Source organism: Musca domestica, unplaced genomic scaffold (assembly GCF_030504385.1).
Source record: "Musca domestica strain aabys unplaced genomic scaffold, Musca_domestica.polishedcontigs.V.1.1 2, whole genome shotgun sequence".
NCBI classification, from domain to species: domain Eukaryota; kingdom Metazoa; phylum Arthropoda; class Insecta; order Diptera; family Muscidae; genus Musca; species Musca domestica.
In genome coordinates, this window is record NW_026712249.1 from 19,414,532 (window position 1) to 19,439,023 (window position 24,492).

The following is a 24,492-nucleotide window of genomic DNA, read 5'->3' on the forward strand; positions in this document are numbered from 1 at the left end:
GCAGTAAATTACTTTCTTCGAAAATGTTGATATTTTATGGTGGAGGTACGAGAAGGAGTGCACCTATATTTCCCATCTCCGAACTCGATCTATGTTTGACAATAATCTTACGATGTATCAAAGTTTGGATCAAATCGGATATTCCCTTCGAGAGTTATCGTGCGCACCAGCCAGACAGACAGACATACGGACGGAAGGACATCGCTAGATCGACTCCAAATGTCCTGAAACGGATTTGATCCAAAGAGACCTAGGGTCTAAAACCGTTATTTCGATAAGGCACGTTTTGGCCGTATCAAATGATATACCCTCTGTAGCCATATGACTGAGGGTATAATTAAGAGACTATTCTATGGTACGACCTTTTCTGGTTGGGTTCTCTACCAATATACGGGTATAATGTGTAATGCTATTGTGGTGTTGTGTTGCTGATGAAAATCATGCAAACATGGATTCCTCTAATGATGGGGTAGAGTAAAGCCTTTACTACTGGCAACTATATCAAAATTTGGCTACAGTAACGGACCATCCGGCCTATTTTCCAGGCTTTAGCGGAATACTCGACTCTCAGCCCTCAAAATTCTCAACCAATCGTTAAGTGTGATGATTCATTTTTGGCGTAAAGAGATGTTTTGCGACGTAGTACTCTACTTTTCGGCCTATCGATTTCGAGTTGCTCAACAAATGGGCGATTAAAACGGCCAACGTACCCATGCAGATCATTTACCTTTATGTTTTTTAAACGTGACTACGTTTTTGTTTCAGTGACCTTCACAGTGAGTTCGCTGACCTCGGATCAGTAGGATTAGAAAGACGAATCTCATTAAGCCCATCATATTATAAGTGGATTTTTGTGAGCCCAAACGTAACCGAGGAGAATATGCATTTCAAGTACATATCTAGAATTGTACCTCGCATTTTACGCAATTACAGTTTTTAATAAAAAACAACACGACCAAACTATGAGCAGCTCTGTTAGATGAGCTCCTTGAAAATAAGAGCACATTTTCTTCCCTCTTCTTGTAAAGAAAAGGAGAAAGACAAAACGGCCATGAAGGCTTTGTATTACTTTACTCAGGTCTGCTTGTGGAGTGCAGATTGATACGACCCTTTTTAGCTTTGTCTAACTTGTGTCTGAGAACCTTTTTTCAAACATTTGTACACCATAGTATGTCCAGGGTGAAAAATTGTCTCATAGATCTATAAATGGCATCCAAAACCACCCAGGAGCTTTTGTAGGAGAAAAGTGTTACATAGCTTCCATTAATAATAACAAGGCAATTGGGCTTCAAAGATAGCTTCAAAATTTCACCAACCAGCCTCGGTAGCAAAAGTTTTGATAGTTTTTTTCTCCTTTTGAAAAAGACACCATAAGATCGGATTCCTATTTTTGATGGGTTTCCACCCAGCCAACTGTTGGAGGCCCGTGTTGAATTATTTCCCAAATTGTTTATGGAAATTTGAACATGTTGTCATATTATGTTCCTTTTTCCAAATTCCTCGAGAATTACCCAGATAGCATAGCTAATGGAAATACTGGTTTATTTGGATCGTAGGACCCAAAAAAAGTAGTTCCAATAGAACGCTTCATTTACTGTCAATCCCCCAAATCAACATTTTAGTACGCCTTTGACCTTTGCATGTTGTTTACATTTCAGTCGTGGATGGTGGCTGGCTAACTTCAAAGAAATTAGCCCGGTTTTGTCATGAAAAGAGCTAGAACTGTTATCCTAGCAGTGTACAATTCGATATAACAACAATTCAAGCGATGGTGGTCAGGAGAACTAGCATATGAGTGAGTTTTTTTTCACACAATTCATTCATACAGTTTGCGCCGCCACTCGCCAACCGTTCTAGTGAGCGGTCGCTATGGTGCCCAATGGTGAAAATTTCAACACGAAGCTATGAGAAACTTAAAGGACTACAGTTGAAATAATTCGGTGGTGGCTCTCAAAGTGAAAAGTTAAAAAATTGGATTATTGAAAGAAAAAAAAATAGTGAATTGTGAAAAAATAGAAATTTCCAAAAAGCTAATCATGAGTCTATTACCCAAACGCAGATCTCGTAGTGAAACACGAGATTGTGCTGCAATGAATAATGAAAATAATGCAATTCCCATAAATAATGGGGCCTTGCTTTGGGGAAAAGTTCGTCAAAGTAGACAATTGGATAAAACCCTTTTCATCGGAAGTATGGGTAAACGTCGTACATCGGCCGAAATGATAAGTGAGGCTAAAACATTTTTAAGTGGTGGAGGAGGAGGAGGAGTTGGCGACGTTGCTGGTTCCATGAATAATTTGAATTTCCAAAAACATCAATCCCAACAATTTCAGGCCGCAAATGGTAAATTCAAAAAAATATATACAAATTGAAAATTCTGATGGCTAATGAGTTCATTTCGTTTCGTTTCTGGCCTCATAGTGGTCGGTGGGGTACGAATGGTGAGCACACGACGTCCGGTTACACCCCGTGAAACGGGTCGAGTATTATATGGTAAGGTGGCCATGGCTGGCCGGCCACCCAGCTCATTTTCGTAAGTACCCGTGGCAAAAAAAGGGCATAGATAATTTGTTGCCCCACAACACGAAATGTAAAATTTTGCAACTATCTGTTAATAATTTATAGGTTGCGTTATTTGCGAAACGGTGAAACGGCTGGTGTTGGTGCAGCAGCGCCTCGAACACCAAACTTAGAACCCATACAAACAACAGAAGAAGAATTACAGCAACAACAACAACAAAACGTAAATGAAGACCGGGGAGGAGATAACAACAATGTTGGTGTCGTTGTTGATAAACAAATAGTGGGTAAAACTAAAGCCATTGATGCCGAACTGACACGACGTTCTAGGTCCTTTGAATTGCACCACAACAATGACAGCTTTGACAGTGGTAGTGGTAGTATTACAAATACCCCAACCAATGCAACAATGGTTAATGCCAACAATAAGCCATTGCCTCGTAAATTACCGGCATTAGAAGTCAAAGGCAATTCATTAAAGAAAGGTAAGTTCACTTTGATGTGTGAAAAAGGAACCTTGACAATAATGGCCATTTTGTTAATCCAGACAACTCCCCCATACGACCACCGAAACAATTAAGAGCCAAAACGGCTTATTCCGTTGATTCATCATCGAAAGGCATTGAAAGTTCCGTTGCTGTCATTGATGCAAATGGTGCCACCAATCGTGCCTTGACACTTTTGGAAACTCGAAAAATTCTCACCCGTTCCAATGACTTGCTGGGCCAGTCTTCAACGGAAAAATTGATAGATATGCTGAAGGAGCATGCCGGCTTGAAAGAGTGCACCGATGAGACGGTTAATCACATTAATTCGGTAAGTACTGGAAAATATAGGGTAAAAGAGTTATAGATTTAAGTATTAATAACAGACTACGAAGGTAAACAAAGTCCCTATTTATAAGGGCAATGATCTGTTCTATATGGAAACATGCTGATTATCGATGCATGGCTCAGGTCCATTCAAAAAGTTATTAAATTTAAAAACGTAGAAATTTACAAAAATTTGATTTAAATGTTAGCCTGAGGAGCGTGGCTCAGGTTCATTCAAAAAGTTAATAAATTTAACAAGTAAAAAACTATAAGTTTGGCCGGGACAAACTTTGAATACCCTCCACCATTTGGAACAAATTTGGCAACTTTCAAAAAAAAAATCCGTTAAAAAATCTGCGAGCTGTACGAAGTCGTGGACCTGTAAAGACAATCTTCTGTCGTAGGTTGTAGTATTCATTACTAACTTCAAATACCAAATTTGAAACAATTCCTGTGAATAATGTCGCTAAAATCATTAAAATACCGAATATCGGAATCTACCGTTATATGAGGGCTATACGAAGACGTGAACCTACACAGACAATTCTTGTCATAGGCTGTAGTATCCACTACGAACTTCAAATACCAAATTCTAAACAATTCCGGTGAATAATGTCGCTGAAATCATCAAAATACTGAATATCGGGAGATGTCGTTATATGAGAGCTATACGAAGACGTGGACCTGCAAAGACAATCTTCTGTCGTAGGTTGTAGTATTCATTACTAACTTCAAATACCAAATTTGAAACAATTCCGTTGAATAATGTCAATAAAATCATCAAAACACCGAATATCGGGAAGTACCGTTATATGGGGACTATACGAAGACCTGGACTTGCATAGACAATTTTCTGTCGTAGGCTGTAGTATTCATTACGAACTTCAAATACCAAGTTTGAAACAATTCCGGTGGATAATGTCGGTAAAATCATCAAAATATCGAATATTGGGAAGAACCGTTATATGGAGGCTAAATGAAGACGTGGGCCTGCATATCCAATTTTTACCATAGGCTGTAGCACCCAAATAGTACGAAATTTGAAACAACTCCAGTGAAAAATGTCCCTAAAATTGTCAAAATATCGAATATCGGGGAATACCGTTGTATGTGGGCTATACGATATCGTGGACATACCGGACAGGGGGAGGTACCAGAATGAGTGGACCGATACATTCCATCTTCGCATCAGATCTAGTGTTCGTAGAAATAATGGGATGTGTGATATATAAAGAAAGCCAGATGCTTATTTCGGATTTTATAATCGTTTTGGTTTTTCAAAACTTTGACCCTTTGTGGGGCTGGTACCAAAAGGAAAAGCCCGATCTCTACCATCTTTATAACAGATCTTGAGTTGATAGAAACATTGAGATGTGCCAAGTCTGAATGGGATCGGATATTAATTTGGCGTTTTATGAGTTTCATGGATATTCCAATTTGTGACCCTTTGTAGAGGAGGTACCAGGAGGAGTGGTCCGATATATTCCATCTTAACACCAGACCATAGGTTAATAAAAATATTGTGATGTGTGTAATTTGAAGGCAATCGAACAACTGTTACATCACATTTTATAAGAGTTACAATTATTCAAAATGTTAATCCTTTGTGGGGGAGCCACTTGATGGAGTGGACCGATACTGTCCATTTTCGCACCTGGCCTAGCTCTGATGCAAATATTAGAATTTGCAAAGTTGGAGCAAAAACGGATAATCCTTTTTTCTGTGCGGACCTTTTTTGGGGGAGTTACCAGATGGAATGGACCGAAATTGTCCATCTCCGATCACGATCTATGTTTGATAATAATATTACGATGTAACAAGTTTGGCCCAAATGGGATACTCCCTTCGAGAGTTATCGTGCAAACCAGCAGTCGCTAGATCGACTCCAATTGTCCTGAAACGGATTTGGTCCAAAGAGACCTAGGTTCTAAAGCCGTTATTTCGAATAGGCCATAAGACTGAAGGTATAAAAAGGTACTCGCCACATTTCTATTCGAATCAAGACTGATTTTTACTTTGCCAATTCTAAAGTAGAGGGATAGTGGCTTCAACAACGGAGGAAAACCCAAGACAAATACAAAGCCGAAACTGAAAAAGAAATAAAATATTAAATAATCACATCTGGTTGAACTATGAAGAGATACTTTACCACAAAAAAGAAACGACTTCAATGCGATAAAAATACTTCCTCCTTTTTACAAAAAGTTAAATTTTGTTAAAAAATGTGGCATTTCTATACAAAGTTTGTGCAAAAAATATTCAAATATTTTCGATTGAAAAATAAAATTTATTTATATCCACATTGATATCGAATTAAATCTTCTTTGCAGATTTTGACAGAACTATACAATCGTGTGCACAAACATGAAGACAACTTCAAAAAAGGTTTCATATTGGGTGGCCTGTATGGTTTGGTTGAATGTACAGCACCCAAGATATTGTTGTCTGTGGCAAGAGTAGTGTTGGCGGTGAGTAATGCAAAATATAACATTTTAATTTCCACAATTATTAATTCATTTTTTGTTTGTCCCTCCCACAACAGTTGCGTGTCTCCGGCAGCAATTTAACGGGAGCCTGTAAACTCATTTTCAAAGTGGCTCGCAACGAACAAAATGATCATTTGTTCCATGAAAACGATATCTTGGAGTTATTGATTGATGGCCTGGGTCGCGCCAGCCCCTTGGATGATCCCGAAGCATGTATTTATGGTTATGGTTCGATACGTTTCCTAACGTGTAGCACAAATCAAGAGCGGGCTGAATTGACAGCCATTAAGGATTTAAATCGTAATTGGTCCGAACAGGTTGAGCTGCCAAGGAAACCAAATACCGCACCAAATTTGGGTGAATATCCCAAAGTGAGTAGTGAGAAAAGTAAAACCGAATATGTCCAAAAGTTATCGAAACAAGATGCCTTGGTATTACGTCTATCGCGACATGGTGCAGTGCAATTGATGATTCTGCACTTGCAAATGTTAAATGAGGCGGGAGCGGCCCGCAAATTGGAGGGACCACCTTTGCATTCGTTATATCAGTTGTCGGCTGCTCTGCGGGCATTGGCTGATGTACGCAAAATTATATCATCTTTGGAAAGTTTAGATATCTCACGGCCTCATTTTGATAATACCAGTATACATTTGGAATTGGCATGTCCGCATTTGATAAAGGCCGCCGAGGTGACAATTGGTGAAATAGAGGTGCAGGCGAACATTATAAGGACATTGAGGTGAGAAGCATTTAAAAGTAATTTGTATGTTGTATTAATAAACAAATTGATTTCATAGTGTTCTTTCGGAAGACTGGGATTGTTGCCATGCCATGGAAAAGTTTGCACCCCGCATTGGCATGTTACTGGGACCCTGTTGCACCAATCACAATACTACCAATGCTGAGAAAATGCTAAGCATCATAAGTCGTCTGGGTTATATTTTGGGAAATATTATGACCAGCTATGATTTGGCGAGAATTCAGGTAAGTTACGTACTTGCAATTTTATGCACTGGTTTATAAAAAACTGCGAATATTTAAATATTCTAAGGGAAATATTTAGATACAGCAAGTTGTATAAAATCGCCGACTTATTTTGCAAGTTATGACAGATATAAGTATTTGGAAATTGTGATCCTTTGTGGTTGAGGTACCAGAACGGGTTGGCACGTATATTACATATCATCAAATTTGAAGAGATTTGGATGCTTATTTCGTTTTATACCGTTCTGTTTTTTTAAATCATGAATGCTATGTGGGGGAGGTACCAGAAGGAATGGTCCGATTTCTACCATCTTTATAACAGATCTTGTGTTGATGGAAATATTTAGATGTGCCAAGTCTAAATGGAATCGGATGTTAATTTTGCGTTTTAAGAGCTCCATGAATATTCAAAATTTTGACCCTTTGTGGGGGAGGTACATGAAGGACTACTCCTATATATCCCATCTTCACACCAGACCTTGGGTTATCAAAAATTTTGTGATGTGTGTAATTTGAAGAGAACCGCATATTTATTTCGGATTTTATAAACGTTTTTGTTTCTCAAAACATTGACCCTTTGTGGGGGAGGTACGAGAAGGAATGGTCCGATATCTACCATCTTTATAACAGATCTTGTGTTGATGGAAATATTGAGATGTACTAAGTCTGAATGGAATTGGGTCTTAATTAATCGCGTTTAAGAGCTCCATGGATATGCAAAATTTTGACCCTTTGTGGGGGAGGTACCGGAAGGAGTCGACCGATATATTCCAACTTCACACCAGACCTTGGGTTTTTAAAAATATTATGATGTGTGTAATTTGAAGAGAACCGGATACTTATTTCGGATTTTATGAACGTTTTTGTTATTCAAAACTTTGACTCTTTGTGGGGGAGGTACCAGAAGGAATGGTCCGATCTCTACCATCTGCATAGCAGATCTTGTGTTGATGAAAACATTGAGATGTACTAAGTCTGAATGGAATTGGATGTTAATTTCGCGTTTTATTACCTTCATGGGTATTCAAAATGTTAACCCTTTGTGGAGGAGGTACCCGAAGGAGGGGACCGATATATTCCAGCTTCATACCAGACCTTGTGTTAATAAAAATCTTGTGATGTGTACAATTTGCAGGCAATCGGACTCTTACATCAAATTTAATAAGAGTTATAAAATTTCAAAATGTTGACCCTTTGTGGGGGAGCTACTTAATGGAGTGGACGTATATTGTCCATTTTCGCACCGGACCTAGAACTAATGCAAATACTAGGATTTGCAAAGTTTGAACAAAATCGGATTATCGTTACTTTTTCTGCGCAGTACAATATTTTCTTTGAAAATTTCGACCTATTGTGAGGGAGGTACCAGAATTGATGTACCAAATTTGTATCAAATCGGATACTTCCTTGTGAATTATCGTGCGCACCAGAGCCAGACAGACGGACGCACATCGCTAGATCGACTCCAAATGTCCTGAAACTGATTTGGTCCAAAGATACCTAGGCTATAAAATCGTTTTTTCGATTAGGCACGTTTTGGCTGTATTAAATGATATATACCCTCTCTAGCCATATGGCTGAGGATATAAAAATAGGAAATATTTTCGCATTTTTTGGGTAACTTGATTTCAATATTTTCTTGATATAAAATGGAAATATAGACTCATTTTCTTTTGTCAATTATAATGAATTGTGCGAATAATATTTTTTCTTTGACGTTATTCCTCTAAAATGATGCATAAAATTGCATAAAATACGGCATTAACCCTAAAATGGCGTTTAGGTAAGATTTACAATCTGGACGTCTTCTAGGACCTATAGTACCATAATATGGGAAATAATTTTATAGAATATTTAAACTTGATACAATTCCGTTTAAACGAAGTGCTTCTAGTGCTTCTATCTGCAATGTTGCTGAAGACACCATTTACCTGAAATTAACGAATTCCATGGAATCTTAATGGGTCAACGAATTTGGATAGTTGAAACCGCGCCTGGCATAGTCTTACTTTATTCTAACTTTCTTCCAATTTTTCTAATAAGTAGATTAATTTGAGTTTAATTTTTTAATATTTTTTCCACTGACATGAATAATAAAAAAATATTTTTTTTTTTTCAGTTCTTTCACAATGACGTTGCCATGGAATATTTACTCAGTGTTTTGGAAAACTATTCCAAGGAGCCCCTGACTCTACACAACTCCCTGGGCGATACCGTACTGGATGTACTCATAAAAATGATACGAGTTGTTGCTAATATGAGTGTTGATTCTGAGGTGGGACTTGGATTGGGAGATACACGATCGTTGGGTGTAATTTTACTGGATATATTGAAAACTACACAGCAATTGAAAAGTATTAAAATGGTGAGACATGCAATAATCTATTCATGCCGAAATATTTGACTAAAACCCTCTTCTCATTACAGAAACACGAGCTACAGGAACTGTGCCATGCCACATTGGGTGCTTTGCACAATTTGTGCTTCTATCAAGATCAAATGGCCAGCACCACTGCAGCCACCATGGTCCAGGAATCCAAAGGAAGTTTACGTTCAATCCTACCCGATTTGGCTACGCAGTTGAGTGCTGTTTTGAAAAATAGCCATGATGAAATGTCCCAGGTTGAAGCGGCTCGCGTGCTGGGCAATTTGACCAGAAACGAAAAGGCAAGAAAATATTTTTGCCGGGCTAAGGGCTTAAAATTGGTGATCAAAATACTTGGTAATCCCAAGACCAAGGAAATCCACGATCTTCAGGCCTGTACCATTGGTATTTTGGTTAATCTTTTGGGTGACATTGAAAATCGTATGCCATTCATACAACTTAAGGGCCCCCAGGTTCTATTTGATTTGCTAAACGATGCTCTGAAACAACGTGAGGATTGGTTTATGAGCACCATAATATGTCAGGCCTATTGGAATTTGTTCATCGACAGCATTCACTTGGAGGAGATGTGTGATGACAACACAATAGAGGATTTAATTGATTTATTATCCGAATACTTGGATGATGATAAACTCTTGCATATGGATGAAATGCTGAATCAACATCAGATATGGGAAGATTTTACCATGGTCTCAACATATTTACTCGATCATCTGCAATCGCACTATCAACAACAAAGTGAGGGTATTAATTCCATGGAGGCCAGTGATATGGATGAAAATGATGAAGATGATGTCTACATTGAGGGTATTTAAGAGAATGCTTGGCCTTAAGAATTAAGTTAAAAACAAATTGAGAAAAAGAAAAGGTTATGACAAAATTATTAAATGTTGATGCCGTGGCAAAACAAAAAGCAAAAAAAAACCAACATTTCTATTGTTTTCATTTCGTTTTACATTGATTTTTTTTACCTCTACCCATGCCAATGATGTCAACGCCATTAATAGGAGAAACGGAAACCTATATTGTCGTTTGTTTTGGTATTTATAGTTAATAATAGCTGTTGGTTATTAAAATCGATAGACGATCAAATGAACAGACACCGAAAAAGTCATAACAATTATTAAAACTTGTTCCTCTTCCATTATTTGTTCTCTTTTCGCTGTTAGCTGATCGATTCAATTCTCTCTCTCTCCCTCTCATTTGGATGTTTCACCTTCTAGATCTCAATGAATTTTTTTTCTTCGATTCGCAGTTAATATGCTTGTTGAATGCTAATTAATATAATTCGTCTTGAAATGGTCCGCATTTTTGGCATCTCTTAAGGGTAGTATTGTTGTCATTCTCAGTGGTATTATTCATAAGCAGGGGAGAGAGAACGTTAAGGCGTTTGCTACCCAACAAAATGATTCATTGTCGGCTTGAATTCACTTTACATCACACACATCCGTATGGGATGTTTAGCCAACAAAAATAATTGTAGTTGAATTTACATATCGTGCAATATTAAAATAGGAAAATTTTTATTAGTTAAACGGCAGGGGAACAAAAATATACTAAATACATAGACAAGTTTTAAACATTAGTATCAAACAAAAAAAAACAAGTCAAATTTTAGTAATTTTTATCGGCAGATGTATACCCTCAGCCAATATTCGATTATTTACATTTATTTACTTTATATGAGATATGTGATAATTTTTAGAAAATTTTAAAATGAGCATGAGGTACCAGATATAGTATTCCATTTCCACGCTTCATCTAATATAGATAAAGTCTTATGGGCAAAATTATAAGAACATCTAACATTTAAATCCAAATTTATGGAAAATGGGTTGAGAGAAATATTTAAATATAGCAAGTTGTAAAGAATCGCTGACTTGCTTCGCTAGTTATGACAGACAAAAGAATTGAAAATTGGGTTGAGGTATCAGAAAAGGGTCCACAGATATATATCAAAATGTGTGTATGTGCGAAATTTGAAGAAAGTTGGAATCTTATTTCGCTTTCGTCGCTTTGAGCGTTTTGTTTTTCAAAATCAGACAGAAGACATAGTCCGATCTCTACGATATTTATTGTGTAGATGAAAATATTGAGACGTGCCAAGTGTGAATGGAACCGGACATTAATTTCGCGTTTTGTGAGCTTTATGGATATTCAAAATTTTGACCTTTGGTGAGGAAAATACCAGAAGGAGTGGACCGATATATCCCATCTTCACAGCTGATCTTGAGTTAGTATAAATAATGGAATGTGGGAAATATGAATAGTACCGGATGTTTATTTCGAGTTTTATAATCGTTTTGTTCTTCAAAAGTTTGAAGAAGGAAAGACCCGATCTCTACCATCTTTATAACAGATCTGTGTTGATAGAAATATTGAGATGTGCTAAGTCTGAATGGTATCGGATTTTAATTTGAGTTTTATGAGCTTCGTGAATATTCAACATTTTGACTCTTTGAGGGGAGGTACCAGAAGGAGTGGACCAATATATTTTATCTTGACAGCAGACCTTGGAATTATAAAAATATTGTGATGTGTGTATTTTGAAGTAAACCGGATGGTTATTTCATTTTTTTTTTTTTATGGTTTTGGTTATTCAAATTTGTAACCCTTTCTGGGGGAGGTACCAGGAGGAATTTACAGATCTCTACCATCTTGAACAGATCTAGTGTTGCTGAAATTATTGAGACGTGCCAAGTCTGAATGGGATCGGATTTAATTTCCTGTTTTATGAACTTCATGAATATTCACAATTCTGACCCTTTGTGGGGGAGGTACCAGAAGGAGTGGACCGATATATTACATCTTCACACCAAATATTGGGTTAATAAAAATATTGTGACGTGTGTAATTTGAAGACAATCGGACACTTACATCACATTTTATAATGGTTATAATTTTTCAAAATGTTGGCCATTTCGTGGGGGTGTACTTGATGGAGTGGACCGATATTATCCATTTTCGCACCTGAGATAGCACTGAAGCAAATATTAGGATTCGCAAAGTTGGAGCAAAATCGGTTCATCCTTTCTCTTTCTGTGCAACAAAATATTTTCTTTGAAAATGTTGAACTTTTGTGGGGGAGGTAGCAGAAGGAATGGACCGAGATTGCCCCACTCCGAACTCGATCTAAGTTTGACAATAATATTACGATGTACCAAACTTGGACCAAATCGGATACTCCCATCCAGCCTATATTAAATGTCCTAAAACCTAGGGTCTAAAACAGTTATTTGGATAAGGCACATTTTGGCCGTATCAAGTGATATGCATGTGTACTATGCAGTCATGTGTCCCTTATACAGGGTGAGATGAAAAAACTGCAACCAACTTCAAACTGCTGTTATTTCTAAGCCAGGCGTCCGACAGCTGTTAAAATTATTCCAGTGACAGCTCATTATATTGTTTACGGGCGTACAAAAGCACTTTGGTGAGAAAAAAGTTATTCGTGATGGAATTCAAGCGTGATAGTGTGATTTCTTTATATTTGGCTAGAAAACCACAAGTGGCTATCGTTAGAGCACTCCAGCACTCCAGCATTTAAATGTTATTAAATCTTTTGTGTCTCGTATCATCGCTCGTTACAGTGATACTGGTAGCGTAGCCGACGTCAAGGAAGTACAGTGGTGGCCAAAACATATGCAACAAATATTAGTTTTTTAAGAAGTCCTCTAAAAAAAATATTTTCTAAAGGAAACAAACGGAACTTGTTATAAATTTTTTTAGCTCATTTTATTGGTTAACAGAAAATAAAATTTAATCCATACTTATAACAAAGAAAACATAGAAAATTTGTAGATATTCAATATAGTCTAATATTTGGTTGGTCAAAACATATGCAACCAATCATTGTGTTAAATTGTTTGTGCAAGAATATTAATATTTTGTAGCAAATCCTTTATTTTTAATTACAGCCTGACATCGGCGACGCATGGACGATATAAGGTTGTCAATAAAATGTTGAGGAATCGATTTCCAGGCCTCTTCCAACCTGTTGTACAAAATATTCGTATTTGTACAATTTTCACGATTGATTCTTTGATTGACGATTTCCCAAAGGTTCTCAATGGGGTTTAAATCAGGTGATTGCGGTGGCCATTGCATTACTGCAACATCATTTTGTGCTAACCACGATTTAACAACTCTTGAAGAGTGTTTGGGGTCGTTGTCGTGCTGGAATATCCATCGCAATGGCATCTCATACTCTGCATATGGTAGCATTACCGTTTCCAATATGTCTTTGTACATGTACTGATCCATTATTCCATTAATTCTATGCAATGGACCTACTCCTGCAGCAGAAAAACACCCCCACACCATTACGCTGCCTCCTCCATGTTTCACTGTCTTTGTACAGTATCGAGCTTGGAGCCGCTTATTAGGTGGTCGCCGTACATAACGCATACCATCGCTACCAAAGACGTTAAATTTGGATTCGTCGCTAAACAATACAGTTCTCCATTTCATTTCTGTCCAATGTAAATGCTCCTTTGCAAACTGCAAACGCTTTTTTTGATTACGTATGGAAATAAGAGGTTTTTTTGCTGGGCGGCGGGCTGGAAGGGAGGCATCATTTAGACGTCTGCGAATAGTCCGATCAGAAATTTGTATTGGGAGTGTTGCAGCAATTTTTGAGGATGTGATAAAAGGATCTTTTTTCACTTTTTGGATTATTAAATTGTCCGTACGATTAGTTGTTTTGCGAGGTCGACCTCCGCTGTGTTGTACCGAAACATCCGAATTCTTTTTAAAATTCGCAATAATGCGAGAAACTGAACTTTTATGCACCTTGTATTTTAGTGAAATATTTTTTTGTGACATTCCTTCGGAAAAATCGGCCACAATACGTTTTCTTAGCTCGATTCCGAACTTATCCCGCGCCATAATTAAATATCTTTTTTTTACTTTTAATCGAAATTCTACTGCTAATTTGTGCAAGGTTATCCGTGATTAATACAGTTTCAACAAATATATTATGAAAACACGTGAGAAAAAGTGGTAAAAATACCGTTATCCGTAAATGATCGAAGAGTTGCATATGTTTTGTCCATATCCATTTTTAGGTTATCGATAAACATAAAAAAAAATTGACAAAATCAAAACCAGATGTTTGTTCTGGTACATATGATCGGTGTCTAAGTTACTACAGAGGAATATAGATGTATTATTAACGTATTGCTTGGAACAAAAATTGCTTTTATGAGTCATTTTACAATATGTGATGTCCAGTTGCATATGTATTGGCCACCACTGTATACGAAAGAAAACAGCAACATCAGCAGAAATGGTTCGAAAAGTAAAGAAGCGACTTGATCGAAACCCGCGAAATGGCTCGTAAGCTGACCATATCACAATATTCCATTCGGCAAATATTGAAAAAATTAGATTGGGGCAAAGCCATTGAAATTCCAAAAAGTGCATGAACTTACACGGCAACAGAAAGAAAATAGACTCAAAAGAGCTAAAGAGTTGCTTGGCTTGGCCGAAAGTGGTGAACTGCCGAATTTGGTTTTCTCCGATGAGAAAACATTTGTTGTCCAGCAGTTGTTCAGGTTAGCTGAAAATGTGCACCCTCGGTTTGCCACCAGAACTCAAGCGCCGGCCATGGTGATGGTTGGGGCACCATAAGAACCGATGGTCACTCTCCACTCGCATTAATCGATTTTTTGCTTTCATTCAATAATATTTAAAAAAAAAAAAAACGTAAAAATTATGGTTGTTGTTGTTGTAGAAGCTCATACATCTGTGTTCGTTCGGTTTCCATTTTCTGACTCAGTTCAATCAGGTTCTGCCTCTAAGTCCAGTCTCAAAAAGGATGCAACCTGTATGGGTTGTGTCCATAACGAGACTGGAGTTAGGTGAGTAGGCTTGGCTGGACAGCGAAATAAGTGCAGCGTGTCATGTGGGCCTGTGCCACATGCTGGGCAGATTGGTGTTTGATTTTGTTCCAGTTTTTTTATCTCACCCTGTATATGTCACTGCTACAGGCCATTTAACAAGCAGAAGCACTTAAGGTTCAAAGTTCTCTGCGTGAAAGACACAATAATGTAATTTAGTTTATTTTACAACAAATATTTCACAAACGCAACATTTTTTGTTATCATGTGACTTCTGAATCCTTCAATTAATAAGGCAAAGCTGTAGGCAATAATCCGAACAAAGTAAGATTACTGGGCGTACAACATGTTCTATTTCACTATACTGTAATAAATACAAATTTGGTTTAAAAAGTCAAATTCTTTAAATGGCAAATAATGTACACACCTAGCTTAACTGACGCGTAACAATGCATTCCAGACATACTTATTTCCATTGCCAAACCCAAGACATCATCTACCATTTTAACTATTTCGTTTTAAAATAAAATAGTTTCCTAAAAATTCCGTCAGATTACTTAAACAATTTTGCAAAATTTCTTAATAGAAAATCCTCATATTATGACACTTTGGCTAGAGAGATAGCTTTCACACCTGCAATGTGTCAAAAATTTAAAGCAAAAACGAAAAAAACAAAAACAACAGCATGCGGCAACGACAATTGTTTTTTTGTTAATGACGATAATCGCAATGCTACTCGTCGTATCTCAAGTAGCCACGAAATCAAACAAAACCCCAAAAGGGGGGAACAAAACGGTGCTCCCATCACCAGCAATGTGTCAACCAACCGTAACGCTCTCATCAGACCCAGATGCATCTACTTAAGACATTCATTAAAACAAAAAGTTACTCTAGCAGAAAAATTGTAACACACGAAGTAAAAAATAAACAAAAGAAATTTACCAAAAAACGCAAAAGAAACCAAAAAAATCTTGTAAAATGATTCCCATGGCCGAAAAAAAAACAAAACAAAAATAAATGTAAAAGAATAACAAATAAAAAACGAAAAGTCTCAAATAGAGAGAGGTCTTCTGTGAGAGACGACAGAGAAAACGGCAAAGTAAAAAACAATATAAACGTCAGCTAGGCTCCCACAAAAGTGGCGGCGATGGAGACAATGATGATTGTTTGAATGCTGATGATGACACATCATAGTGGCTACAAATGATCCCCTTCCCCCTCTCTCTCGTTTTTGCTTTTCTTCTCCTAAGCCATGAACAACAAAAAAAATCAACAAACATCAAACAAATGAAGTCAACAAATATGCGAGAAATGTTAATACACACTCAATAAAAAAACCACAACAACAACAACCACCATTACTTCTTTTGGGGGGCTAACCAAAAATAAAGGTAAGAAATTAACGAAAACTTGTGCAAAACGGAAGAAGGTGCAAAAAGACAGTGTGAATGAAGATGGTGGTTGGTTGATAGTTGGTCGGTCGGTCGGCAGTCGATTGCTTTTTTGGCATTTGGCATATTTTTTGGGGTTAGAATGGCGAAAAAAGAAAGAACCAATAAAAAAAACAAATGACTAGTTGGCTGGCTCGCTGGCCACAAGTTGTAAGTTGGTAAGATGGAAGAAGTGAAGTGAGGGCCCCATAATATTTCTTTATGTTCAGAAATACACCCACACATTTATTGCTCACTTACAGCAGCAGCAGCAACCAACCACCACACATCATAAATGTAACACACCATTAATCGAGAAAATGCAAAGTGCAAGTTTAAGGCAAACAGATGGAGGAAAAAATAGAAACAGGTCTTTTTTTCAATTTAACTTGCTCTCTACGATGAGTAATATTTTTCGTTGGCCCTGCACAACCATTCCAAATACTTACCATAAGTTTTCTTTGTCAGCATTTGTGGCAGCATCCTTTTTCTTTGATGTAAAGGATGATGTCAGAGCAGCATTACTGCCGTTCACTTGTATGTCCAGTGCCATCTTCAACAGCTCAAAGTTCCGAAGATGGTTGGTTTAATGACGGAATCTCGGTAAACTACACCACTACCACCACTTGGGATGAACCACAACTTCCCACTTGAAAACGCAATTGTTCCGGCAATAAATTGTAAAAAAAAATAACAATTCTTGGTGGAAGCAAAGAAAGCTCTTGGTCAACAACACTCCCTTTTGAACAAAATTTGCTTGGTCTTTTCTCTCTTTAAGCCAATTTGTATTTCCTTTCTCTCACTGTCTCTATCTTACAAACTTAATAATATTTGCAAATTTTCTTAATTTTTAGTCAGCAGTATGCCAATCGTTAGTTGTGATTTTACTGGCTTTTTTCGGATGAGTGTTACCGCTTTCAATTGCCCCTCTTCTGCTTCTTCTTATTATTTTTTTCTATTTTCAAGTCCAATTGGGAGTATTCGTTTCGTTTTTTGTACTTTTTTTCTTTCTTCTTTGTGGTTTTTCTCTTTTGCCTTTTTTGAACTGTTTTAAACACACAATGACATTCGTTTTATTTTTTTTCTCCGAGTATTATGACTGTGAAAATCGAAACAAAAAGTTTTTTGTTAGATTTTTATGTTTGCATACACAAAAGTTGGCAATTTTTGTATAAAATTTGTCAAAAATTTTAATTAGATTTCGCACAACACTTCGAAGAAAAAATTACGTTCTCCTTCGTACTCAGAGAACCGAGTTACAATGAAATTGGCTAACGGCGTTACTGTTTGTTGGCAGGGACCTGCAAACCGATGACTTGTTATCGATTTATTTACTTAAAATATGATTTGTCGTTGCCGACGAAAATTTGTAACTTGAAAATAAAAAGTTTTCTCGTATGAAGAGGAAAAAAGTAAACAGAATTCTTTTTGGTAAATCTCAACGATTACATTTTACTAATTTGCTGATAATTTCCATTAATTACCGAAAATATAAAAATTTGAGCCATTGTTATTATCGATAAATGCTGTTAAGTTCCATAGCAGAATTAAAACATTGAATAATTTTATGCGTTAAATGTAACCGCTAAAACAACAACAACTCATTGTGAGTTATTTTAAGAAACAAAAGAAAATAGGTTGTTTCATGTTTGCTGGATTCTTTGTTGCTGCTTAAGCCATTGGCTGGCTTCTTTTTATAAATGGTCTGTTCTGCAAGAATGTAAAAGTTTTTACTACGATAACCAATTTTCCCTTTATGTTATCGAAAATAATTTCAAAACTAGTAGATGTGGAACAGATCAAAAGGAGTGTAGGGTGAATATGGATGAATATGAACTAAGGGTGGAAATACATAAAGTGCATATTTGGCTGGATTAAGTCATCGGCTGGCTTCTTCATAGATGAACAATGGAGCTTTAGGTTGACTTAGTTCGATTTTGACACTAGGCTCTTTCTTCATTTCCGAAGAAGCCAGCCAGATAAGTGCTTTATGTATTCCCACCTTAAGTCAACATAAAACTTCTTTGTTTGTTTACGAAGAAGCAGAATGACTTAGCCAAGTAACAGTACGTTTACATATAAATAGGTTAACCTACTGGATTTGGATTAAAATTGTCACATCTATTACTTATACTTCAAATAAATCCTCTTGAAGTAGGTTAACCCCGAAAAAAGTTCTAACGTAAAAATAACATAAAAAATCATAATATATGTATTATCACCTTAACCAACCAAACTCCTTTGTTCTTTTAATTACAAATGAGATATGTCAAAAAAATGGTCATAAAGAATGTAAAAGGTGGAGGTACATGCCTGAAGTCATGGCTATACATATTAATGTCAAATTATAATGGAAAACGACGGCAGGATGTTCGTGCGAGTCTGTAATCCCTATATGAAATGTCAAGCTTCTTATGTACTTACACCTTAACTTAGAAAAAAAGCTCCAAGTTAAACATGCCTTTCCTGGTAGAATCAAAAAGATAAAGTCATGCAGACATATGATAACATTTTTTTTCAAAAATTTTTATTTGACAAAATTTCATTGTCAAAATTTATATTTACAAATCCACAAATCAGAGATGGAAACATTCTTTTATGCAGTGTTTATTTGAAATGACTTTGCCTTCTTAATCTTACCATGCATGCCTTTATGCTAACCTAATTATTATATTGCGCAAAAAGTACCTTTAAAAATTGGAGTGTGTACTCCACTGTAAGTGAGCAGAATAAAATGTATGCTCTTAAGAAATTTATCTATTAAAAAATATGATCATTTTCAGAAAAAAAGGTTTATTCTGCGTATTTAAACGCATAAAGACTTTTTTGTACGCATTGATTTTCACACCAATTCGTATGTGCGTTACTTGTCTACTAATTCCACGTTATTTCTTCTCTGGTGTGCATTTTCATTAGGTTGCACCTAATTGTGAATACTTGGTACTCAATACTCCAATACCGAATACTCGTTACCTTCCCAACTGCTATAGTCATATGACAGTCGATAAAGAAATAGAGAAAAGTATTTTTCCTCACAAGTCAAGAAGGAAAAAAAACCTTTTTGTTTGCTGTAAAAACAAGAAACGGATATAACCACCATTTACGAAGATTTTCAAAAAAAGATTGAAAAATCTTTAAGTCTTCACAAATCAATATCATTTTGAAAGTTAATTTACGGGTCATTTGTGAAAGCAAAACAAAGGAGGAAAAATGACTGGCTCAGGTTTTATGTTCAACATTGATGGTGGTTACTTGGAGGGTTTGTGCCGTGGTTTCAAGTGTGGAATTTTGAAACAATCCGACTATTTGAATTTGGTGCAGTGTGAAACATTGGAAGGTAAGAGCAAGTTCCCCAAATCACATTCCTTGATTTTCAAAAAGGAAACAAAAAAGATCATTTGAGACGAGAATTGACAAAATTACAGGGGCAAGTCATGTGACATTTGTATGTGTGTGTAAGAAAAATACTACTATGTGGGACTATTGTGTGTCAAAAAGTGAAAGAGATGGCAATAGCAAAATATTGTCATGTAGTTAGGAAAGAAGGTTGAGGGAGGGAGTGAGGGGGAAAATACACATTAAGAAATTCTCCAGTCTTGTGATTGTTGTCAATGTGTTTTTGTTGCTTTTATCTACTTGGTCTTATCAATAGTTGAATAAATGTAATTGCAATAACTCTTTTTGTGTTTTACAGATTTAAAATTGCATTTGCAAAGTACGGATTATGGCTCCTTCTTGGCTAACGAACCCTCTCCCTTGTCCGTCTCCGTTATCGATGACAAATTGCGTGAAAAGTTGGTCATTGAATTCCAACATATGCGCAATCATGCCGTCGAACCCTTGGCCAGTTTCCTGGACTTCATTACCTATGGCTATATGATTGACAACATCATTTTGTTGATTACTGGTACTCTCCATCAACGCCCCATCTCGGAGTTGATTCCCAAATGTCATCCATTGGGTAGCTTCGAACAAATGGAAGCCATTCATGTTGCTGCCACTCCAGCTGAATTGTACAATGCCGTTTTGGTTGATACCCCATTGGCTCCATTCTTTGTCGATTGCATTTCCGAGCAAGATTTGGATGAAATGAACATTGAAATTATCCGTAATACCTTGTACAAAGCCTATTTGGAAGCTTTCTATGATTTCTGCAAGAACATGGGTGGTTCCACTGCTGATGTTATGTGTGAAATTTTGGCCGTAAGTATTTGCTTTGAAGAAGTGTAAATAGTAATTTTAATTTGTCTTTTTAGTACGCTTTTTAGTCTTGTCAAATTTCTTGGACTTTGTGTCAGGGAAATTATTTTTAGTGCCCCAAAAGTATATAAAGGCTGGAATAACTAGGGATTGCTTTTTGAACAACCTCTTATGTCATTTAAAGGAAATTAATAGTCTGATATTTTATCTTCTATATATGACGAACTCCCCTCAATGCTGGCGCGGTATTTTCAAGAATCACTTTCAGTTTCGGAACTGCTGCAATTTCAATATGTTGTTATTCGGGCACAAGCGACGATTCGTAAAAGGGGCGTTGAAGGGGGATTCAAACTTTGAATCCATTTTTTTCTTCCACGAATCAGGTCGTTCATTGCGAATCACTGTTTCGCTGTTTGGATTAGAGATGTTTTTGCCATCTTTTCCATCATTTGAATATTTATGCTCCATAAGATTTCTTATAAAGATTTCATATTGTAACTCTTCCAAGAAATCCCTTTAGGCGCCATGAGTAAAATTGCGATTTTAATATTTTTAGCATCAAAACGATTTGATATGGGTGTCTCAAATTTGGCACAGATGTGTCTTTCGTTTGAAAGAAGGTTTGGGTAGGTGACAGAAATTTTGAAGGTCTTATTCAAATCGGTATGCCTGTAACTTAACATTTCGAAAAAGTCGAATCTTAGCTAAACGTATTTTTAACAAAGCCTAAAATTTTTGGTATTTTTTGTGCCATCTGCTTTGTGCCCATGGTACAATAGGAAGGTAGAACAACTTCGTAAAACTACAGAAATACAGCCCTGAGGCTATGCCCGCTTCCTGCCAGACTTATTCAAAATTATATGCAAAAAGTTGTTTTCATTTTTTTTTCATAATTTTTTTTCTCCATTTTTAAAATAAGTTGAAGAGCTCGAAAATGGCCGAAATGCCTGGATTTTCTTTTAAAAAATATGATCCAAACTGTTCAATCTTTCAATTTCATGGCTAAACTGGTTAATAGCATTTATGCGTATTTTTCAGTACAAGGCTTTGTTCCAGTCATTGGGTTTTCATTTTTCAAAACAATAAAGACATACATACACAAACTTGGCAGAAGTCGGGCACACTTAGAAAAAAAGTATAATCGGCTGGTAGCTCTACCTTATCTTTTCATTGTAACATTCGCTCTGTTCCAGAACCTGCAAAAATCTACTATTTCTGCAATTTTCATAAAGGAAAAATTGGTAATCGAAGTAAAAACTTTTACGATTTAAGTGTTTGTTTTCTCTTTCGAGACGAGCTTAATGATCTGAAATTTGCAGTGAAAAGGAAAGCCAGATAGACACTATCACACACTCACCACTATGCGACGCGTTTCGCCGTTGGTTAAGCGGCTCATCAGGCATATTTGATGTGGATGATGGCTTACAAGGGCCGTTCTCTGGAAAGTAGTATATATTTCGAACTTATTGCAAATTAGCATATGCGAATTATACACTAGAAATTCTCCAGGTTCGACTCAAATTCTATTGGCAGATCTTTTTTCACAGCAACGTTTTTTTTTTTTTTTTTTTTTTTTTTTTTTTTTTTTTTTTTTTTTTTTTTTTTTTTTTTTTTTTTTTTTTTGTAGTGATGGATTTTTTGTCCACAACAACTACATTGCTTCCAATGCATACACTTGTTTTAGTGCTGCTTTAGGAAGACGGGTTAATGGTTCTGAACGTAGAGACGGCAACTTCTAGTTGGCTGCACACAGAGGTCCGCGGTTCAAATCCCACAGCCAGGCTCGGCTGAATTTTTGAGTTTTGCCTTGTTAAGGCGAAGATCATATGTTTTATGATTTAAGTGTTTGTTTTCTCTTTCGAGACGAGCTTAATGATCTGAAATTTGCAGTGAAAAGGAAAGCCAGATAGACACTATCACACACTCACCACTATGCGACGCGTTTCGCCGTTGGTTAAGCGGCTCATCAGGCATATTTGATGTGGATGATGGCTTACAAGGGCCGTTCTCTGGAAAGTAGTATATATTTCGAACTTATTGCAAATTAGCATATGCGAATTATACACTAGAAATTCTCCAGGTTCGACTCAAATTCTATTGGCAGATCTTTTTTCACAGCAACGTTTTGTTTTTTTTTTTTTTTTTGTAGTGATGGATTTTTTGTCCACAACAACTACATTGCTTCCAATGCATACACTTGTTTTACATTCTTGCAGTTCTGGAACAGACCAATGGCTGTGCCCAAAATTTCCAAAGAAATTGTCTAAAAATTTGAAGCAAATTTTTCTTAAAAAGAGATCTTTAGATTTTTTTTTCCAAAAAAAAAAATTAATTTTTTCTTTCAGACAACATTGCTCTCCTTCTGAATAATTTTCCTGTCTACTAATTTAATTTGTTTTGTATTTTTTCCTACTTTCAGTTCGAAGCCGATCGCCGTGCCATCATCATCACCATCAACTCCTTTGGCACTGAATTGTCCAAGGACGATCGTGCCAAATTGTACCCACGCTGTGGTAAAATGAATCCCGATGGTTTGGCCGCTCTGGCTCGTGCCGATGACTATGAACAAGTCAAGACCGTGGCCGAATACTATGCTGAATATGCTGCCCTTTTCGATGGCTCCGGCACCAATCCTGGTGACAAGACTTTGGAAGATAAATTCTTCGAACATGAAGTTAAATTGAATGTATTTGCTTTCTTGCAACAATTCCACTTTGGTGTGTTCTATGCCTATTTAAAATTGAAGGAACAGGAATGCCGTAACATCGTCTGGATCGCTGAGTGTGTTGCACAAAAACATCGTGCGAAAATTGACAATTACATCCCCATTTTCTAAATGTATTCAAGTCTCAACATCCACATATTAGAATGTTAGTATGAAATGTGTTCGAAGAGAGAACGAAAGAGAGAGAGAGGTGTTTTTAATTAAAAGTCCAAAAAAACCTGGTCAAAATGCACCCTACCATCCGCTTTATCCATGTTTAATTGGTCTAAGTATTTTTTTTGTTGTTGTTTTATTATTATAGAAAAAAAGTTGTAGATTTAATGCAACTTTTAAAATTTTGCTTTAACTAAGTATTCAAACACCACCCCATACCCTTTGTTTTATTTTTCTTCTTGTCGCTGTGTAATTATTTTGTTTATTTAATTGATGGCAGTAATTTTTACTTCCGTTTGTTCTTTTCCTTCAAATTTATGTTCATTTCATAAAACAATATGGAATCGAATCATAATAATCTGAAAACAAATTATAGATATTTACCATACCTAAAATAAATAAAAAATGAAATTGTATACATATATATTGTTAGCAAATTATATTGTAATTATGTAAAAAAAGATACAAAAACCTTAAATATCGTGCAAAAATAATATATAAAATATATAAAACAGTTTCCAAACATTCCTTTACACAAATATGCAATTTTTATTCGTGCAGGTATAGAAAAGGAAATGGGTGAGTTGTGGACGTCTTTATTGGTGACCAAATGTGAGTTCGGTCTAAATGACCGAATGGAAGTTCTTATAAAATATTTTATACAGCTTTGGCTTAATTGAATAATCGTCATTATTATTGATTACTTTTTATACCCTACACCGCAAAGTGGTCAGGGGATTATGTCTTTGTGCATTTGTTTGTTACAGGCAAAAGGAAATGAGATAGACCCATAGTTCCTTTTGATGATTTGCATAGAATCACATTCTGAGTCGATTTATGCATGTCCGTCCGTCCATCTGTCTGTCCATGTATTTTTGTAAACAAAGTATACGTCACATGTATTCCCCGATCCAGATGAAAATTTGCACAAGTCATTTGTTTGACCCAAGGACGAA

The 24,492-nt window shown here is 36.4% G+C and overlaps 3 protein-coding genes across 3 annotated transcripts in view; 2 read left to right on the plus strand and 1 right to left on the minus strand.

The window, feature by feature from the left end:
- LOC101899119 (cytoplasmic dynein 1 light intermediate chain 1) overlaps window positions 1–17,723 on the minus strand; it is a 29,631-nt gene extending 11,908 nt beyond the window's left edge. Inside the window, exon 1 of the mRNA XM_005180319.4 lies at window positions 16,908–17,723. Coding sequence (XP_005180376.1) covers window positions 16,908–17,011 — 104 coding nt within the window. The 5' untranslated portion in view covers window positions 17,012–17,723. The remainder of the gene's footprint in view (window positions 1–16,907) is intronic.
- LOC101899625 (armadillo repeat-containing protein 2) lies at window positions 1,772–10,324 on the plus strand. The gene is made up of 9 exons (XM_020035661.2): window positions 1,772–2,343; window positions 2,422–2,533; window positions 2,626–3,005; window positions 3,068–3,336; window positions 5,663–5,800; window positions 5,875–6,557; window positions 6,616–6,802; window positions 8,922–9,167; window positions 9,230–10,324. The coding sequence occupies exons 1-9, from the start codon at window positions 2,037–2,039 to the stop codon at window positions 10,001–10,003; spliced, it is 3,096 nt and encodes a 1,031-aa protein (XP_019891220.2). The 5' UTR covers window positions 1,772–2,036; the 3' UTR covers window positions 10,004–10,324.
- Window positions 17,724–19,439: 1,716 nt separating the features above from the next.
- Window positions 19,440–24,075, plus strand: LOC101899967 (V-type proton ATPase subunit d 1). Its single transcript, XM_059121915.1, has 3 exons — window positions 19,440–19,795; window positions 20,153–20,661; window positions 23,078–24,075. Exons 1-3 carry the CDS (start codon window positions 19,669–19,671, stop codon window positions 23,492–23,494), a joined length of 1,053 nt encoding a protein of 350 aa, XP_058977898.1. The 5' UTR covers window positions 19,440–19,668; the 3' UTR covers window positions 23,495–24,075.
- The last annotated feature ends 417 nt before the right edge of the window (window positions 24,076–24,492 follow it).

Bases quoted from the DNA above. Each gene is read 5' to 3' on its own strand.
- LOC101899625 (XM_020035661.2), top strand. From the start codon at position 2,037: ATGAGTCTATTACCCAAACGCAGATCTCGTAGTGAAACACGAGATTGT. The intron at 2,534-2,625 runs GTAAGTACCCGT...AATAATTTATAG, and splicing joins CGGCCACCCAGCTCATTTTC to GTTGCGTTATTTGCGAAACG. The intron at 5,801-5,874 runs GTGAGTAATGCA...CTCCCACAACAG, and splicing joins TGGCAAGAGTAGTGTTGGCG to TTGCGTGTCTCCGGCAGCAA.
- LOC101899967 (XM_059121915.1), top strand. From the start codon at position 19,669: ATGACTGGCTCAGGTTTTATGTTCAACATTGATGGTGGTTACTTGGAG. The intron at 19,796-20,152 runs GTAAGAGCAAGT...TGTGTTTTACAG, and splicing joins GCAGTGTGAAACATTGGAAG to ATTTAAAATTGCATTTGCAA. The intron at 20,662-23,077 runs GTAAGTATTTGC...TCCTACTTTCAG, and splicing joins TTATGTGTGAAATTTTGGCC to TTCGAAGCCGATCGCCGTGC.